General features: G+C 44.8%; 1 protein-coding gene across 2 annotated transcripts in view; it reads left to right on the top strand.

Annotated features, from left to right (window-relative positions):
* The window catches only part of rsu1 (Ras suppressor protein 1), a 33,560-nt gene extending 12,681 nt beyond the window's left edge, over positions 1 to 20,879 (top strand). Inside the window, exons 6-9 of one of the 2 annotated variants that reach the window (XM_038972601.1) lie at positions 248 to 330; positions 2,498 to 2,612; positions 4,155 to 4,287; positions 19,245 to 20,879. In XM_038972601.1, the coding sequence (XP_038828529.1) occupies positions 248 to 330; positions 2,498 to 2,612; positions 4,155 to 4,287; positions 19,245 to 19,347 (434 nt within the window). In that variant the 3' untranslated portion in view covers positions 19,348 to 20,879. The remainder of the gene's footprint in view (positions 1 to 247; positions 331 to 2,497; positions 2,613 to 4,154; positions 4,288 to 19,244) is intronic. The other variant, XM_038972602.1, reaches the window with a different exon arrangement.

Raw genomic sequence — 20,879 nt, 5'->3', positions numbered from 1 at the left:
AACGAGAGGCAGTGTGAGCTGCTGTCTTCCAGTGTGTCAGTATGTGTGTTTGTTTATATAGACCCCCCCCCCCCCCGACTAGACAAGCAGCAGTAAATCTATGTTTGACCCATGTGTGTGTCAGCTGCCCAGAGCTTGCAAACGGTTATTAATCAGACGTGACTGGTCTTATTGATCACGTTTCGGCCTGGTTAGGACTGAAAGTCCAGTGCACACACACACTAACCAACTCCTGTGTAAATTGCAGCTACCCTGCGTGCACTCTATCTCAGTGACAACGACTTTGAGATGCTTCCTCCAGACATCGGCAAGCTGGGCAAGCTGCAGATTGTGAGTCATTTATCTAAATATCTCCCTCTGAAAATCAGTGGTCTCCTTTCTCTCCTTCGTATTGCTTGGTTGGTTCCGTGTATTTTCTGTCACTTAGAACTGCCTTAATACAGGAGTGACGGTTCCCCACAATAAGGACTTAAAATGGAATATGTGTTTCTCCTATTGTGATGTCTCAAGATTTTTTATTCTGATTGTAGTCGGGAAATCATTGTTTAGTATACAGTTGAAGTCGATAGTTAACATACACTTAGGTTGGAATCATCATAACTCGTTTTTCAACCACTCCACACATTTCTTGTTAACAAACTATAGTTTTGACAAGTCGGTTAGGACATCTACTTTGTGCAGGACACAAGTAATTTTTCCAACAATTGTTTACAAACAGATTATTTCACTGATAATTCACTGTATCACAATTCCAGTGGGTCAGAAGTTTACATACACTAAGTTGACTGTGCCTTTTAAACAGCTTGGAAAATTCCAGAAAATTATGCCATGGCTTTAGAAGCTTCTGATAGGCTAATTGACATAATTTGAGTCAATTGGAGGTGTACCTGTGAATGTATTTTAAGGCCTACCTTCAAACTCAGTGCCACATCATGGGAAAATCCGCTCGGCAAGGAAGAAGCCACTGCTCCAAAACCGGCATAAAAAAGCCAGACTACGGTTTGCAATTGCACATGAGGACAAAGATCGTACTTTTTGGTACTGATGGTCTGATGAAACAAAAATAGAACTGTTTGGCCATAATGACCATCGTTATGTTTGGAGGAAAAAGGGGGAGGCTTGCAAGCCGAAGAACACCTTCTCAACCGTGAAGCACGGGGGTGGCAGCATCATGTTGTGGGGGTGCTTTGCTGCAGGAGGGACTGGCGCACTTCACAAAATAGATGGCATGAGGATGGAAAATGATGTGGATATATTGAAGCAACATCTCAAGACATCAGTCAGGAAGTTAAAGCTTGCTCGCAAATGGGTCTTCCAAATGGACGATGACCCCAAGCATACTTCCAAAGTTGTGGCAAAATGGCTTAAGGACAACAAAGTCAAGGTATTGGAGTGGCCATCACAAAGCCCTGACCTCAATCCTATAGAAAATTTGTGGGCAGAACTGAAAAAGCGTGTGCAAGCAAGGAGGCCTACAAACCTGACTCAGTTACACCAGCTCTGTCAGGAGGAATGGGCCACAATTCACCCTACTTATTGTGGGAAGCTTGTGGAAGGCTACCTGAAACATTTGACCCAAATTAAACCATTTAAAGGCAATTCTACCAAATACTAATTGAGTGTATGTAAACGTCTGACCCACTGGGAATGTGATGAAAGAAATAAAAGCTGAAATAAATCATTCTCTCTCCAATTTATTCTGACATTTCACATTCTTAAAATAAAGTGGTGATCCTAACTGACCTAAGACAGGGAATATTTACTAGGATTAATGTCAGGAATTGTGAAACTGAGTTTAAATGTATTTGGTAAGGTGTATGTAAACTTCCGACTTCAACTGGATGTGGATGAATGTCTGCTGTGCAAACAGTACACATTTAATGTTGTATATACATTGACCTCATCCAGAAGACGAGGTCAGTGCAGGTGCATCAAAGCTGGGACCAAGAGACAGAAGCTGTTTTTCAATCTCAATGCCATCAGACTGTTAAATAGCCATCACTAGCACATTAGAGGCTGCTGCCTATATACATAGACTTGAAATCACTGGCCACTTTAATAAATTGAACACTAGTCACTTTAATAATGTTTACATATCTTGCATTACTCATCTCATATGTATATACTGTATTCTACACTGTTCTACTGTATCTTAGTCTATGCTACTCTGACATTGCTCATCCATATATTTATATATTCTTAATTCCTTTACTTAGATTTATGTGTACTGGGTATATGTGTAATTTGTTAGATATTACTTGTTAGATATTGCTGCGCTGTCGGAGCTAGGAACATTTCGCAACACCCACAATAACATCTGCTAAGCACGTGCATGTGACCAATAAAATGTGATTTGATTTTATACAGAATGTATAAATCACTATTTTCCCCTCTCTATCCCCCCTCTTACTCCCTTTGTGTTTCTCTCTCGTCCTTCATCTCTCCCTCTGTCTCTCTCATTACCCCCCCTTCTCTCCCCCTATCCTCCTCTCCATAGCTGAGTCTGAGGGATAATGACCTCATCTCTCTGCCTAAAGAGATAGGAGACCTGGCCCAGCTCAAAGAGCTCCACATTCAGGGCAACAGGCTCACTGTGCTGCCCCCTGAACTGGGTAAGACTGACCACACGAACACACTATTGCACACAGACACACACAGTCACTGTATGTGGGCGCAGGTGTAGTTGACTGCTCCTCTGGTTGGCTGGCCTCTCCCAGCATCGCCCCACTGCCCTCACCGTCCCACTGTGTGTGTGCGCGTGCATGTGCATGCCCCAGACTGCATGCTTCACAGATCCACAAACCCATGAACCCCCACAGAGGTCACCAGGGGTCAACCCTCTCTCTGACAGCCTGTAGAGTACAATGTGTGGACCCTCGCCACTGGAGGTTCTGCAGCTCAACCCAGCTCAGTTTACAAAACTGAAACACCTTCCAGTACAATACAAAGGAAATATTTTCATCAGTTAGTAAAAACCAAAAAAGGGAATGTCTTCAGCCAAGACCTAAACTCGGAAGAGAGAGAGTTCAGGAGGAAGAGGAGAGGGAGGGAGAGATGGTCTCCTGTTTCTCTCACTCTGTGTGTAGAGCTGATTAGAATCTCCCTGTCACGGCTCCCTAATCCCAGTGTCTCACTGCTCTGGCCTTGTTAGGGCCACAGCTACAGCACCAGCCAAAAGAGAGGATGGGAGATGGAGGGAAAGAGGGAGGGAAATTATGTAGCGGGAGAGCATGTTAGAGAGATGGAGGGATGGACAGGCGGAGGGAACGACTGAGGGACGGGGTACTCCAGAGATGGAGCAGAGGAAAAGAGGGGGATAAGGGGAGAAAGAGATGAAGAGGGAGTGGCCCCTCTAACAAGGAGCAGCCAAGTGCACAGGGGAAGTGCAAGTTTGGGGATAGAAGATCAGGCATTGTAGCTGTCAAGACCACACTGGAGAGAAGAGGGACTAACACCTACCTCATCCTGTAACCAGGGGAGAGGGATGATGGAGCGGTGGGAAGGAAAAGAGGATAAATAAGGGAGATGAGGTTTAAAATGTATGTAATATAAATCTAAAAAAGTGCATTTCATGCAGATTATTACAGTTTAACCATACTGTAAAACCATCAAATCATTCAGCCTCTGAATTCAACCCTAGTTCGTTCTCACAAAAAATTCCCAGACAAAGCTGAAAGCAAGGAGTTGAGTAAGAAGAGCAGTGAAACTCTAGAGTCCGTACAATTATAGATGAACAGCTGAACAACCCTAACTGACTAGTTAGCATGGGGCTGCTGGTGTTGGCTTGCTCTGACCAGGCGTAACGTTGGGTTGAGGTTGGGGGGACCTAGGGGTTTTAGGTTTTAGGTCCAGACAGCTCTCTCTCGGTGCTGGGCTAATCAGATGTGTGTTAATTGGTCTCTGAGGTGCTACCATCGACCACATTAGCACCGTGACCCGTCGCCCGCGCCACAATGTTGTCAGAACGTTGTTCACTCTTTCGCCCTTTCTCTCCCTCTTTCCTCACTCCTCTTCTCCCCACACCTTCATCTCTCCACCCGTTGACCTCTTCCCCCTCCCTCCTTTCCTCCCTGACACACTTTTCTATATCACTCTAAATCTCCTAATCTCTCTCTGTTCATCCCCTCTCTCTCTCCCTCCCTCTCTCTCTTCAGGTAATCTGGATCTGACTGGGCCTAAGCAGGTGTTCAAGGCTGAGAATAACCCGTGGGTGACCCCCATTGCAGACCAGTTCCAGCTGGGAGTCTCCCATGTGTTTGAATACGTCCGCTCTGAGACCTACAAGTAGTAAGTATTCTAATCTACAAACACCCCTACACCTATAGCAGTAGTGGACTCACTGACTCCGACCTACTGAGGGAGAGGGCTCTAAGAGGAGAGAATGGGACACGTGTGTGTGTGTGTTAAGGACTTTCATGCGTGTGACTGTCTGTGTGTCTCCCTCTCCCGCTGGTCTTGTGGCTGTATCATGGTGTTGTTGGACCCTCGCCCTGCCCTGCTCTCTCCTGGGCCCTCAAACCTTTACTTCTCATTAGGGACAGAGCGAGGGATGCGTGGAACCTCTGTCCTCTCCCTCCTCTCCTCTCCTTCCCTCTTTTCTCGTTCTGTTTATTGAGCTGCTGGACTGCCACGTCAACGCAATCCTCCAGCCGAGACCCACTCACTCTTATAGACCTGAGGCAGGGCATCCGTTCCTCTACCGCCGGTGTACAGTACCTTTCTGTTACGTTGTTCTCCTGCTCAGGGCTCTATGGATTTCCATCCCAATGTCAGGTGTAAAAGGGGGATAAATAAAGAAGTGTATGATGTCACTTCCTGCATAATGGCGGATGTCTCTAGGCTCCGACCCCGGCCCCAGCTGTCTATGTCCCAGACTCCCTCAGCGCCAGACTCAGACACAAGGATGGAGAGCTGGTGGAGGGAGTTGATACAGACCTGTAAGACTTGGCCATTGGTGGGAACCAATGTTCTCTCTAAGCCACGCATCTCCTCCAGGACTGGCAAACAGAAGAAATGCCAGGCCGCGCAGAGACGCAAGAGGAGACTGAACTTCACTGAGTTCGCCCCATTAGTTTGCACAATACAGATGAATGTTTTTTTCTGTGATCAAATCAACATATCAGCCCCTTTTCAATGCAACAAACCAAAACAAATCTAACTTTGCAAGATTGAGTGTGTGATTTTGTTGTAGGCAGAGCCAGAGTGCAACGGAGTAGGATTCTATTGGAGGGTGTAGCCCACGAGAGGTCTTTCAATCACCCACAAGTGAATCTGCTTTTCAGATCAGTGCCACGAGTGTGCACATTTGTTGATATTCTTTGCTAGTTAGCAAGTTAACCCAGTTATAGATAAGTATAGGGCAGCAATAGGGAGTTAGTTTGGTGGGAGCGACCCAGAGACCAGAGCTAACAGCATGAAATAACACTCACAACAACAGCACAGCCCTGTCTGACAAGCTCTGGAACTGTCAATGTCTGCTTTGAGTTACCTCTACTGTCTGTTCACTGCTGAGCCCATCTTTACTATAAAACCTCGCACACACACACTCTCTATTTCTCTCTCTGTGTCTCGCTCTCTCTTGTAGTATGTTTTTCTGTTTAAAAGAGCCGAGACTTTTAAACATTTCCTGTGTGTGGATGGTAAGGCTAATTTTAGTCCCCTTATAGAGGGCAGTTTTATTTTGGAGTCTTTGTTTCTGGAACAACCCAGTCAGGTCATTCTAGTTAATGTCTGTCTGTCTAGTTGGTTCTATTAACCCAGAATCAGATCAATTACTATGACGGGCTTGAGGCATTCATTTTGTCTGTCTGTGACTGGGGACTGGTATTGTAGTACAGTATCGGCACATTCCAAAGCTATTTATGCAATTAAACATTATCTATGCATTTGAAACCCGTAGTTTTGGTAGCTAACTTCTGGGCTCCCGAGTGGCTCCCGAGTGGCGCAGCGGTCTAACGCTTCGATCACACCAACAGCGTCATTGGATTTTGGTACACCAGAATTGCATTCATTTCCAATGAAACGCTGCGTTTGCCTTGCAGCATTGCGTTTGCAGAGGCAGTTGCAGTGCGTTCGGTGTGGTGCATACGTTGGGTTTATCGAATGCATGTGTCAAACTGTATGTGTAGATGGCTTGACAGAAATGGCAACAGAAGGGGAATTATGAACTTTTGTTGCGTACATATTCCGATGATACTGCGTGCTATTTTGCGCAAGGACTCTGGCGGTGTGTTCGACGCGTAAGGCACTGCATCTCAGTACTAGAGGCATCACTACGGACCCTGGTTCGATCCCGGGCTGTATCACAACCGGCCGTGATCGGGAGTCCCATAGGGCGGTGCAAAACTGGGCCAGCGTCGCCCGGGTTAGGGGAGGGTTTGGCCGGGGTAGGCCGTCATTGTAAAATAAGAATTTGTTCTAAACTGACTTGTCTAGTTAAATGAAGAAAATAAAAAATAGTAAACTAGAAGACCAGAGATACAGTCTAGGTTGAGGTGGCGAAAAATTGGGTTAGGGGAGGGTTTAGTAGGCCGTCATTGGGAGGCGGACGCAGAACAAATCCCTTTGTTGAATACTTTCATATCCAGCTGATCCTACATCTTCAGAGAGACTCGACCCACACACTGGAACTTATCTTCCTACGCGCTGTGTGTGTGTGTGTGTGTGTGTGTGTGTGTGTGTGTGTGTGTGTGTGTGTGTGTGCGCCTGCCTGCCTGCCTGCCTGCCTGCCTGCCTGCCTGCCTGCCTGCCTGCCTGCCTGAATATGTGCTTCTGTGACCTGGTGCAAGGAAATGTCTGTCTGGGTTTATCCAAAACTATGGCATCCCACTCTACTTTTGAACTGCAGTAGATTCTGCAAACATACAATATGCATCTATGCACTGTTACGCTCATAGTTACACCTTTTGTTGCAATCAAACCAACAGCAGTTTCTGTCAATCCAATATAGTACACTTATTTTAGCGTTCCGTTTACGAAGTGTATGTTTTCTTGGACGCTTCCCTCTGTTTTGATAGGCGTATGCTAATGTAGCGCTGGCCACTGACCAACGACAGGTTTGATACACACCAATGCCGCCTGCATCAGACGTATGGTGTTGAAGACTGGCATATATTACGAACGGCAGGTTTGATGCACAATCAATGCTGTCTGCATCAGTGATGATGTTAAACGCTGCTGGTCAATGAAAATGCCGGGTACCATAAATCACTACTCAGACAGGCCAAGTCAAACCGGCGTCCCTGCCGCTGAGATTATACTAGACCTCTCGCTTTATCTGTCTCATAAGTCATCTTTCTATTTCCTCATCGATACGCTGATTCATCAAGACAAAAGTGGTGGTGAATGTGTTGTTGGAAACGTCACCGTCTGCTGTTGATACTGGCATTTTTCTTTTGTATTGCAGGGGACTGATTGCAAGTGTCACGATCGATGATTGTTCCTGCTAATATTTTGTATTATATAGTGTTTTGTATTTGTATAAAGTACCTCAACTGTACCTTCGTTTAGTGTTCTCCTTGGTACAGAATTCAAGGCCTCTAGGCCTAAATCTATTATGAGCTGGCAAAGATGCGTCAATGTTCCTTCCTTCCTTGTCAGTCAGCTTACGTCCTCCTCTTCTGTAAAGTGGAAAATACATTTCTCCAAGAGAGAAAATAAGCATTTGCTTGCAGAAGTTCCGTAGTCGCAAGTCTTCCACAATTTATTTAGATGCCATTCTATCTTTTTTGTGTTAAAAGGATTTTTAATTACTCATTTGCTAGGAGTGAATAGGTTTAGTCTCTGAGTCTACTCAGTTGGTACATGGGTTATGCTCATCATGGACGTGGTGTGCTGTAGCACTCTCTGTGAAATCACTGTGAGGTGGATTTTAAATAGGCTATTCAGACTATGTGATCCTCATTCTCTGTTAGTGTGTTAACGAGGTGCAGACTTTGTGGGGGATGGTGTTATTAGTGTACTTTCACTTTACTGGTCCCCTTCCCTCTGTATGAGCTCCCTTTGTGTGTGTGTGTGTGTGTGTGTGTGTGTGTGTGTGTGTGTGTGTGTGTGTGTGTGTGTGTGTGTGTGTGTGTGTGTGTGTGTGTGTGTGTCAGACCTGGGTTCAAATTCTATTTAGGGTTTTGAAATGACTTTCAAAGACATTTTGAAGGTAGTAGTTGAATATTGGAATATATTTGGAAATACACTTGAAATGTTGGCATGCATTTGAAAATATTTAAATACACAGTGTATTTTCAAATACAAATATTTAAATCCTCCCCAATTTTTTGAACCAAGGTCCGTGTCGTATTTGGAAAAAAGTATTTATCGGAAGTTATTTGAAAATACTTTCAAATAGAAGTACGTGATTTGGGGACATTATTTGAAAATACACAGGAAATACATTTTTAAGTAACTAATAATTAAATATGCATGTATTTGAACCCAGGTCTTGTGTGTGTGTGTGTGTGTGTGTGTGTGTGGTAGGGGGTGGTAACGGTTATCTCACATTAGACAGGCGTTAACAGACCTCCGGGTTGTGTCTGGTCTCCGAAGGATTCATACGCGCAACAGCATCCTTCTCACTTTCCTCAGTGTCCTTCAGACACCACTACTCAAGACTCACTCTCTATTCCTCCTTCTCTCACTCCCTTTTCCCTCTCCCACTTTCTCCTTCTCACTCGTTTCCCTTCTCTTACTCTGCCTCCATCTAGCTCTCTTTCTCCTATCACTCTTTCTCCCTCTTCCCTTCTGTCTCTACATCAGTTTATTCCCTAACATGTCATGGAGTTTATTTTCATTGCTTGCTCAGGGATAAGTGTATCAATGTGCTTTTCAATGCAACGCATGGCAGAACATGTTGTACTTCTTGGTATGTCCTCTTGAACAAAGAATACATTGCAGTTGGTACTACACTATAGAGCATTAGACATTCTGCATGAGTATAGTTCAATCCTACCTTCGCCCCACTAAGGTCTCTTCTATCACGATCACTGCTTTCTCTCGGCGTTGTCAATAGTATCCAGAAATAGCTGTGTGGAGATTTGTCTTCAGTCTTCTGTGGTTTTCTGAAGCCCCAAACCATAGTGCACCACCAGTATACTCATCCGTTTAGTAGCGTGTGTTTTAAGGAGGAGGGTATGGACTGTTAAGTAGTGCCCTCTCTCCTCTTCCCTTCATCCTTCTTAGTTCTTCAAATGAAGTGTGTGTGTGTGTGTGTGTGTGTGTGTGTGTGTGTGTGTGTGTGTGTGTGTGTGTGTGTGTGTGTGTGTGTGTGTGTGTGTGTGTGTGTGTGTGTGTGTTTTGGCTTAATTGTGTTTTCATTTCTCAGTCAGCTCTGGACAGCTGTGCAGTGACGAACGCTAGCCACCCTCTCTTATCAGCAACCATTAAGAGAAGAGAGAGAGATGGAGCGAGAGAAATCTGCTGTGTGTGTAAAGGAGCAGAATTTGAGTTTACCATGTGTTAATGCTTTATGATTATGCCATGACTTTCCCTTCGCCGCTGTCTGTCTGTCAGTCCACCAGTCCGGCTGCCAATTATTTCTGTCAAGTTAACAAGCTCCGTATGAAATATGCATGACAGGTGCGCGCACACACACACACACACCTGCTGTGAAACTACTACTGCTGGCTCCAGACAGAGACTGAAGCTAAATAGGCTCTAGGTGTATAAGTTAAAAAATACTTTAAACATATTAGGAAGTGTTCTCCTCAATGCTGTGTGGGCATTCGGATCATTAGCAACCAATCAGGGTTTGTCTGGTCTAGACACAGGTGCTCAGCACTTTACAGACCCACCCGCTGAGTCATGGCCATGTCAGTCACGTGATTTTTAAAATGATGTGTTTTTAAACCATAGACCTCTGTGGAGTTGTTTATTTTTGTAGGACTTTTGAGTTTTGTTTTGAGTCCGACCTCAGAAAGTACAATGAGAGAGGCAAGGTGATAGATGTTATCAGGTGTTGATAACTCTGAATTCAACTAACATGTTAGTGTCATAGCGGCACAGTAGGAGAGGGGAGGAAAATCCTTTGCACTAAGCTTCTCTCTGGTGTAGCTAACTAACATCCCCCCCGACACACACACACTTTACCTTAGCATATTTTGTCAGGCGTTTCTGCATGGCTACCTAGCCCTAGTTCGTTAATTCTGCTGAATGTGCTCAGAAGAGTTTTCAGACTTTCATCCTCCGAGCTAATTATATTCATGCATTAATGAATATGCCCCGCCTCGCTGACATGGGTGGACAGGGGCCCACTGGCTACTGGGAACGGCTGCCATTTGGGTCTTTGCTCCCTCTGTGACTAGTATGTGTCTGGAGCTAGCCGAGGCTGATGAGCTAGTAGTGCAGCTGTCGGTGTATGAGGCTGGTGAAATGGCTGATGAGCTATAAGCAAACTTTGACAATCTCAGTACGGACTGAAGCAGTCAGTGATAGTTGAAACCTGAAAATCGACCTTATATTCACAGATCTAGAGTTTGCCCATTAGAAAGAAAAACACTTCTCTTCTGTGAAGAAAGATGACAACGTGCGGAGGAGGACAGTGAAGACCTGGCGTGTAATTGTCTTGTAGTGGCAGATTGCAGATCGTTTTCCATACTGTCCTACACTATACAAACCTTGTATAGTATATAACCACAGTACATCAGACCCTGTTATGGTATATAACCACAAACCACAGGGATAGAATAAACTGTCCAGCTCCCTGCCTCAGCCTAAATCCATAGTGACAAGGCCACAGGAAATCCATGGGGAGGCTCGATGAGACTAAATGACAATAATTAAGACGCATGACAAACGAGCTGTGCTCCCAGCCTATGACAGATCTTCCCTCCACTCCTACTCTCCTCCCTGCCTGCCCACATCGTTAGCTGTAACCTTAAGGATGATCGAACAGTCTATTGTTGCTGACTGACCAGCCCACTGCTATGCCTACGTGTGGCACCGACCAACGAGGGTAAGAAAAATGTGGGATATTCTACCTCCGCTTTTACACAACTCATAGCACCAACGTATTGTAATGCGTATACCCCTGAGAGAAATGATAATACCAATGACCCTAATGTAGATCCTCAAGAGTCGTGTATCATTCTAGGCAATTAGTGCAGGCCTACTACTGTGTATATGAGGTTGTTGGACTGTATTTGTGCCATAGAAGTGGATGGCTACTTCGTTAATAATGCATGTTGTACAGAGGCTAATTTGTGTTATTGTTACATCATTGATTTCTCAGATTTTTCTTCCTCACAGGGGCCTCAATCGTGCTGTTTGGGGCCCTCGATTGGCCCCTTGTCCCCATTTCATTACGGGGACTGAGAGAAAGAAGGAGAGGGAGAGTGGGGAAGAGAGAGCGTGGGGGAGAGAGCAAAGGTAGAGACAAAAGGCCCCTGTATGTTTGTCCTTTAATGAGGTGTCTGATTGATAACCTGTAGGAGGCCCCTGGCCACTCAGGGGCCCGTGTTATAGAGCTGTCCTCGAGGCCCGGCTAATGAGAAGTGATGGGACTCCAGTGATCTCTCACCCCATTTGACCTGACCTATAGATACTCTCTTCTCTGAGGTTTGCAGATTCCGATGCATAGTACAGAGAAAGGTATACTTGGAATTTGCAATGACTGTGATATGTGGTTGTTTCCCTCCTATTAACCTTAGTTGAATGTACTGACTGTAAGTCACTCTGGATGAGAGTTTCTGCTAAATGACAAAAGTAAGAGTTTGTACGTATTTCTAGGCGCCATATGAGTTTGAATTAACTTCTTATAACTAGAGCAATTGATAGAAATGGTAGATCTTGATTTCACTCAGAAGTATATTTCCATCTGTAAAACCTATAGTAATGCTGTAAAATAACTGTAAAACTGAAAATGGAACGGCCTCCCAAGTGGCGCAGTGGTCTAAGGCACTGCATCGCTGTGCTTGAGGCGTCACAAAAGACCCGGGTTTGATCCCGAGGCCGTGTTGCCAGCCTGCCGCGACCGGAAAACCCATGAGGCGGCGCACAATTGGCCCAGCATCGTCCGGGTTAGGGGAGGGTTTGGCAGGCCGAGATGTCCTTGTCCCATCGCGCTCTAGCGACTCCTTGTGGTGGGCCGGGCGCAATGCACGCTGACACGGTCGCCAGTTGTACGGTGTTTCCTCCGACACATTGGCGCAGTTGGCTTCCGGGTTAAGCGATCAGTACGTCAAGAAGCAGTGCGGCTTGGCAGGGTCGTGTTTCAGAGGACGCATGGCTCTCGACCTTCACCTCTCCCGCGTCCATACGGGGGTTGCAGCGATGGGACAAGACTGTAACTACCAATTGGATATCACGAAATTGGGGAGAAAAGGGGGTAAAAAGGACCCCCAAAAAATGATTAAACAAAAAAATCAAAAATGGAACAGGATGATAAAGGATAGAGCTGGGACGATAAACTGAAAATCTTCAATGCTGACCATACCGATCACTTATCATAGGCATTTTGCAGATATTGTTCATTACAATAAGCAGCCTATACTAGCGAAATTTATAATGGATTGCGTTTGCTAATATGTGTGATTTGTTAATGGGACAATTGATGGCAATAACCTCAAACTGGTAGTAGTAGTTTAAAGGATAATAAATATAAATACTTCGGTGCACATTGCTATAAACTTATCTTGTATTTATTGTTATCGCATCAATTTAGGCAATTTATTGCGATTTTTGTCCATATCCCCCAGCTCTAATACAGAACACCTGATATCAGATCAATGACCCATGGTGCTGCACAATTATCAAGAGAGAGAGAACCTATGGACATACACTGGCAAGTGCCTTGATTATTTAAGCCGTGTAAAATGGAAAATAGAAAAGTCTTATAAAGAGTCTCTAAGACCACACCAGGACCCATTAAGTTCTCCGGGCTGCTTTCCCCTTTTTAGTGGCCCTAAGTGTTCACAAGGGTCCTATCCAGTCCCCTCTCCACTCACTGCAATGCTATGGGAAATCTTTGTGTTTATGCAGAGACAGAACTGCTGCTGCTGCCCATGTACGGTCGTAACAAGACTCTAGTCGGCCCTCAATGATTTGCGCTGTATGTATGTATGTGTGTTTGTGGCAAGGGGGGGGCAGTTCTGTGGATATCCCATCTTCCCCTTGGGCTCTGGCCTCTCCAGTGAACAACAGACTGTGACAGAGTGAGGAAGAGAGAGAGAGGGGGGGAGGATAGAGCACATGGAGGAACAGGAGAGAAGGAGGAAGAGGGAATGGGATGTCTCGGTGTAGACTTTCCCATGGGATGGAACTTCTACTTTTTGCCCCCAATATTTCTTTGAATATCGCTAGCAACAACGGAATCAACAAATTTTAAATGACATATCTACAGTAGAAAATAGGAGAATAAAACTGCTGGTAAGCTTTCTTGACTTGGGCATACATTTTGCCAACATGGCTAACCAAAGTCGATTGACGCACCCGTGCGTCACTTGGTCACTTCATTTTGAATGTTGAATAGCTCGCCGTGTATTTATCCTAGAGACTTAGTTTATTCTAGTGGCTGCAGCTCAATCCCGTCTGTCCTCCGTTATAAAGTTTGTACATATGCCATAAATGGCTTTTTCTACACACGAGGTTCCAAACAAGAAAATCGTAATTAAATAGTCTGTAAATCCAAAACTGTGTGAGCTACAAACTAATATGTCACCAAACTAATATGACTCCCACAAACACTACAGTGTCGGTTGTTTGGCTCTACGACATCCACAAGCTTTACAGCAGTCATCTGAAGGTAACTCCATACCGACTGGCAAAACAGCAAAAGTGCCAAAAATATATAACGTGACCAAAACCTGGGTCTAAACATTGGATCAAAGTTTTCTCATATCTCATAGATATAGGACAGACACTTCAAAACCTTGTTATTTTTTGACTGTCTTTTTTGCAATTTATGGACGTTATTCAATGCGTTTCTATGGGCTATCGCAGTTTAGGCCTAATTCAATGTTTTGCCCAAAAATTAATTATACCTGCATGTGTCCTAAAATTCAAAATCAATTGGCTAAATGATAAATTTTTAAAGCAATTCCATATTTTACCTCAGTAGATTTTGTGATCTAACGGATCACAAGTTACAAGTTAAACGGCTGCTCTTAGACCTAAATTCAAAATGTTTTCGCTATGTGACGCAGTTCCTTTTGCAGCCACGGTCCCAGCAATTTTGCCGAGATCAAAAATAGCCCAAGATATAGATTCAAAAACTAGAGATGTTTTTTAAAGAAAAATTCTCCCCAGTTAGTCTGGTCCCATTGCTGCAACTCTCGCGGACTCAGGAAAGGCGAAGGTCGCACTGCTACTTGACACAACGCCCGCTTAACCCGGAAGCCAGCCGCACCAATGTGTCAGAGGAAACACTGTGGACCTGGTGACCATGTCAGCGTGCATTGTGCCCTGCCCGCCACAGGAGTCGCTAGAGCGCAAAGAACATCCCGGCCGGCCAAACCCTCCCCTAACCCAGACGACGCTGAGCCAATTGTGTGCAGCCTGCGACAGAGCCTGGACTCGAACCAGGATCTCTAGTGGCACAGCTAGCACTGCGATGCAGTGTCTTAGGCCACTGTACCACTTGGGAGGCCTCTCACATGGCTCATTATATCGGTATTTATTGGGCTATATCAGCCAATAGGGTAGACCTAGTTTGAAAGAGAATACAGTTATAAAGGAGAGTGGCTACTTACTTGACTTGAGCTACATTTTGCATAACTGGATGATTCTACAGAGCAGGATCATTTGCAAGCAGAGTAAAATACATGTGTTATCAGTATTTATTTCCAGTCGGTGTCGGATTCTAAACAATCATATTTAGGAAGTTAAGGACAACTGCGCTTTGCGTCAAAGCGCATATAACCTAGTCTACAGGCTATTTAATCGAGACCACAAATATAGGCGTACTTGATCTCGCACGCCCAACAAAATATAATATTGGTAGGCTGCTGAACGTAAATCAGCAAGAATTAGGTTATTTGGTGAATATTGCGACAGAGGGGATTTTAACACACTAACGAATAGCCTACAAAACAAAAGACAACCTTTTCGAAATAATCTTTCATAACTTTGATAGGAGCAGGCAGACATAAATAAATGTGTTATCAATATTGATTTACAGTCAATGTCAGAGCCTAACCCAGCCTATTATATTTAGAAGTTCATTTCCATGGAAAGACAGGCTACAGGCTATTTAAGTGAGACCACGCATAGCTGCATTTGACCTCGCACGCCCAACACGAGAGGAGAGGTAGGTTACTGAACTTGAAGCAGAATTATCCTATGAGAGTGTGTGAATAGTATGACAGAGGTGCTTTAATACAATAGTTAACACATACCAAACAGAAAGACAACCGTTCTAAATAATCTGTGGCGCGAAGAAATATTTTCATCCCAAAGTTGTCTGTCTGACCGCCCACTCCCGCTGCGCAGCATGAAAAATGTAGACTGTGCCGCAATGCTCTCTGTCGGGGCCCGCGGGATGCCCTCGGGAAAGCGGCTCTCTAGCCCAGAGCAGAGAAACAATAGCATGCTGTTCAGGTGGCATGATAGAGCATATCTTTGCTGTGTCTCCCTCTTTTCTCCCCCGTGTCTACCCCCTCCCCCACATCTTCCCCATGGTTCCTCAGTATTCCACTCATGTTCCTCTGCCATGTCATTCCTCTGAGACTGTCAGAAAGAGAGCGGGAGGGAGGGGGCTGGGGATTGATGGATGGAGGGAAAAGGGGGGTTGAAAGGAGGGTGAGAGGGCGGGATGGCTGGGGGGAGGAGGAATGCTTTGTTGATCCCACCAGTTTCCTCTCCCCTTTCCTCCCCTCCACCTCTCACCTCTCTCCACCTCATCAGACCAATGTAAAACAAGACCAATTAACTCCTGAAACAGTGTTGTGTGTCTTTGTACGTGTTTCTGTCAACACTGATCCTGACAAGCCCCTGTCTGATCAGCCTCTATCTGCATGTCTCGGTGGGGAATAAACCAACTCTACCACTCCTTCAGATGACTCCCAACAACATCACACACAGCCAGGCTACATGAACTATGTTACACTGTATGACCTCCACACCATAAGTCATCCTGGTAACAGAGAGCCTATACGAGGACATTCGAGACTACATTTTCAATGACATTTGTAAGACCTGATGTAGTCTTGCAAACCTTGCGAGGTTTCAACCTATCATGCTTCATACTAGATGTAATGCCGAGACCGCCAATGAGACAATATGTTGTCAACATTCATGATATATTATGTCAAGCTTTAAGTCATGTTTATAACAACCCAATGTAGGCATTAGTATGCTTTCAAATTAAATGTTACCGGTGTTACTGTATGTGTTTTAACTTGAATATGGGGTCATCTTTGGGTTTCAAAATATACTGAACAAAAATCGAAACAATTTCAAAGATTTTACTGAGTCACAGTTCATATAAGGAAATGTGTCAATTTTAAATGCATTCATTAGGCCCTAATCTATGGTTTCACATGATTGGGCAGGGATGCTGGCCTGGGAGGGCATAGGCCCAACCACTGGGGAGCCAGGCCCAGCCAATCATAATTTGTTTTTCCCCACAAAAGGGCTTTATTACAGACAAGTACTCCAGTTTCATCATCTGTCCGTGTGGCTGGGCTCAGACGATCCTGCAGGTGAAGAAACTGGATGTGGGTGTTCTGGGCTGGCGTGGTTACAAATCGTCTGCGGTTGTAAGGCCGTTTGGACGTACTGCCAAATTCTCTAAAATTATGTTGAAGGTGGCTTATGGTAATTTTAATGTTAATTTCTCTATCTGGCAACAGCTCTGGTGCACATTCCTGCAGTCAACATGCCAATTGCATGCTCCCTCCAAAATTTGTGTCATTGTGTTGTGACAGCTGTACATTTTAGAGTGGCCTTTTGTCCCCGGCACAAGGTGCACCTGGGTAATGATCATGCTTTTTTCCCCCCAGCTTCTTTATATGCCACATCTGTCAGGTGGATGGATTATTGTGGCAAATGAGCAATTCTCACTAAGAGGGATGTAAGCACATTTGTGCACAAAGTTGGAGAGAAATTAGATTTTTGTGCATATGGAAAGTTACTGGGATCTTTTATTTCAGCTCATGAAACATGGGACCAACACTTTATATTTTTGTTCACTATAATTAGTGTACTACGTTTCCAAACACATCTTTATCATATTGCCTTGGCCTACACCCTAGCAATTGTTCATACAGTTCCTATCCCTCCTCTTTAGTGACTCCCTTGATCCAAAACACTCCATCATTCATTTGGGGGTATTATTCTCCTCGGATTGATTTTTTTTTTATGACACAATGGATTGTCTCTTCCTCTCTGCATCCCCTTCCTCTAAATCATCCATCAGTGGGGCGAGAGCTACAATTATGCAGAAACACAGTGGCTTGTTATGACACTACTGAGTGCTGCGCCCCACTGCATGTTATTGACAAAATGAGTAAACCCGCTCTTTTAAGCAGCTCCCTCCATCAGTCACCCCCCCCTTCTCCATTCCACTAGATCCCTGCTCTCTTATATACTCAAACACATGCCTCTTTTCCTCTTGTGTGTCTCTCTCTTTCATTCTTACCTGATTTCTCTATTAGTTGAGTAATATACTGGTTAAACAGCGTAGGCCATGTGAATGCATTCCAATGGTAATGCTGTGGCTTTATGCCGGAGTCTGTCCCTGCTCTTGGTCATGGTAGCGAAATGGTTTTGATGTCCAAGTAGAAAGAGAACTATATCTCTTAGGACCCTGGTTCTTCCAGACACTGGGGGCCCCCAGGGGCCAGTGGAGTGGCTCCTAGCCCCCAGCCAACCCCCTTCTCCTGGGCCAAAGCACCACGCCTGGCTGGGCAGCAGCTCTGGAGGAAGGGGGGGACAACTGCTCCCAAGCCCCAGGAGGGGGGCCTGACACTGGGCCAAACACAGAGAGATGTGCCTGTAGAGCTAGAAGATTCCAGGTTCTTCCATCACAGTGACAGACAGGGGATGACAGAATCTAGACTCCACTTTTGATTTGTAGATACTTTATGGATAAGTAGTGGGAAGGAAATTCAAAGGGACGACATGTTAACGAACCATCATTTAAAAGAAATAAAAAGTGCACTATCCAAAGTTGAGTTTGGCCACACTTAAACCAACATCTTGGTGTTCTATTTGAAGGTGTGTGTGTGTGTGTGTGTGTGTGTGTGTGTGTGTGTGTGGGGGGGGGGGGGGGGGGGGGGGTCTGTCCGTCATCCAGATGGTTACGGTGTTAACCCTCACAGTAGGGGTTAGTTAGAGCAAGAAGCCACAACAGAATTTTGTTTATGCTGATAGACAGTAAAAATATCGCTCTGTCAAAAGTGAAATATTAACTATCTACATTATTAATGAAAAATGTGTTTGATTTATGCAGCGTGAGAGTCAGTCAACACCTTTGTGTGTGTGCGTGTGAGAAGCTCTGCATGGCTATATCTCAAATTTCTGTATTAGAATTGAACTTCTTCCATAAAGCTAATCAGACTCTTGACATTTTCCTAATCTGCAATTATGACTATTTCTGAAATGGCACTCTTCATTTACCCTCAACAAGTGGGATGCAGGCCAGGCAGTAACATGCACTCAGCTGTCTCCTGTCCATCAACCTGCTCTTTACCGTTCCTCCTCTCCTCTTTACCTCTCTCCAGACGGTTGTTTACAACCTCTCTTTTCATCGATGGCCTCCGTTCCTTCTTGTTCTTCTCATGCCCCCACTACCCCCCTCTATGTATCCCTCTCTTTCTCTATCTTCTGCACTCTTTCCCTCTTCTCTCTCTCTCTCTCGCCCTCTGTCACTTTGCTCAGCCCCATGGGTGGCTCTCCCTTACAGAGAGTGAAAGAGCAGTGGACTGGAAAGGACTGTTTCTCCCTCTTCCCTTCCCTCTCTTTTTCTCCCTAGCCAGAGCGGCCCAGTTCTAAGATAATTGTCTCTGTGTATTCCCTGTTCTTCTGCAGGATAATCCCCAACTGGGGCTGTTTAGCCTCACATAGATAGTGTTTCTCCATCTCTCTCTCTCTTTCATCTGTCTTTTGATTATGTCCTATTTATTTAGCCCTGTTTATTAAAAATGGGTATAAATGCTGTAATGACGTTTAATTAATTGTTAGACTAATAAGAGGTTGAATTAAATACTGTACATGTTTGATGCAACACGAGAGAATAGTCAGGACAAGAGATGTGTAGCTGTGCATGAATGCATACGTAGAGTATGCAACACAAATCCCTGTTTCTTCTCCTACCACAGTCTGTACGGCCGACACATGCAGGCCAACCCCGAGCCTCCGAAGAAGAACAACGACAAAACCAAAAAGATCAGCCGCAAGCCCCTGGCCGCCAAAAACAAATGAGAGAGAGGAGGATGAGAAGGATGAAGAGGAGGAGGAGCTGACCGCTTGTTTGCCCCTTTTTTTTATGTATTTATCAGAGGAACACAGAACTACATTTTATACTGCTCTATGTTCAGGATGTCACACTAGTGTTAGAATGGTAGGCCACCATGCATCTTTATTCAACAGCCACAGAGGCCGATTTTATTACAGCACCCTTTTAAGCAGACCAAAGGACTGATTCAGTCAACCCATCCTCTTCAAACCAATTCATAAAGCGTCTTTTATTAACTTTTCTCAGACAGTGTGATTTTAAACCATCAGCAATTTGTTTCTTAACTTAATTTGGAAGATAAATCATTTCCCAAGCCATATCTGTAGTGGTGAAGTCGTTATACAGGTTGACGGGCTCTGGCCCCTGTGGTCCCACAGTAACTGAATTAGCTTGTCCTGGCGGGGGAGACTATTGTGAAACAATGCTAATTTGTGTAGCTATCTGCCGACACAAAACGCCTTGTAGAGTAACCACCAGAGAGACGGCATTAGCTTCACCCCGCGTTTGATTTGATCCAGCTTACCAGAGAGCGAGCGAGACGAGAGGGTGAGGGGAGGGACGCCGGGTGAGGGAGGAGTTTGGGGGGGGGTGTAGGAAGGAGAGCAGGCCATTTTGGAGAGAGGGGATGAGGGAGAGTGAGGAGAGAGGAGTAGGCCATTTGGAGATGGTCATATCCGACCCCTCCAGCACTCCCTGGTGACTCCTTGTCTCCACTGTAGTGAGACAGGTTGTGTAAAGGCAGCCGCTGCAGCCCGAGTGGATGGAGGGATTTTAGACGGCTTTAAAGGGTCTTAACTGCATCTGTTGTATCCTGCCCTCGAGGGGAGTAGAGGGGTATAAAGTCACTGACTGTTACCTTTTCCTGCATTTGCTCTTCTTACAGTCTTGTTTTCTAACACAGGGATATGTATCCTCACTGTCTCTTGTGGTCAATTGTACATGTTCGCTGTCTACGAGCTATGGGAGCCAGCAGTGGCCAAAATGCCCACAGAGCTCATTTTTTATAAAGGATAACAAGTAGCTTTCAACAATGGGGTGGCCATGTACCTTAGATATCAGTCATATGGGACATAACACTGAAACAATATGGCGTCCTAAAGTTGCAATCCATTATAGTCTGGTACGGTGCTCGGTCATAATCCACTTTGTAAAACCGTTGTCCAAGTCTTTTCAATGGAGATACTGGAGTATTTTGATTGTTCCATTTTGTCAAGTGACTTTGAAATACATCTACATCTGCAATTATCTGGGACAAGCCATAGAATAGCCATTGATAGCCTGAGTCTTTACTGAAAGTGTTATTTTTAAACGTGCCTCGGAAACACACGCTTCCTGACAACTGTCCTTAACATTTCAGCTTAATAATGTCAATGAAAAGAATGTACTCCTTTTTGTTGTGCTTTTATCAAGCCATGCGCCAGATGCCACAATATACTGTACGTTACATGTGTTCTGTTTTCAATATTTTAAATAAAGCAATCCATTTGGTTTGAGTTTA

The sequence above is a fragment of the Salvelinus namaycush genome, chromosome 33, assembly GCF_016432855.1.
Source record: "Salvelinus namaycush isolate Seneca chromosome 33, SaNama_1.0, whole genome shotgun sequence".
NCBI classification, from domain to species: domain Eukaryota; kingdom Metazoa; phylum Chordata; class Actinopteri; order Salmoniformes; family Salmonidae; genus Salvelinus; species Salvelinus namaycush.
Note: the sequence above shows the minus strand (reverse complement) of the source record. Positions and strands in the feature narration are given on the sequence as shown.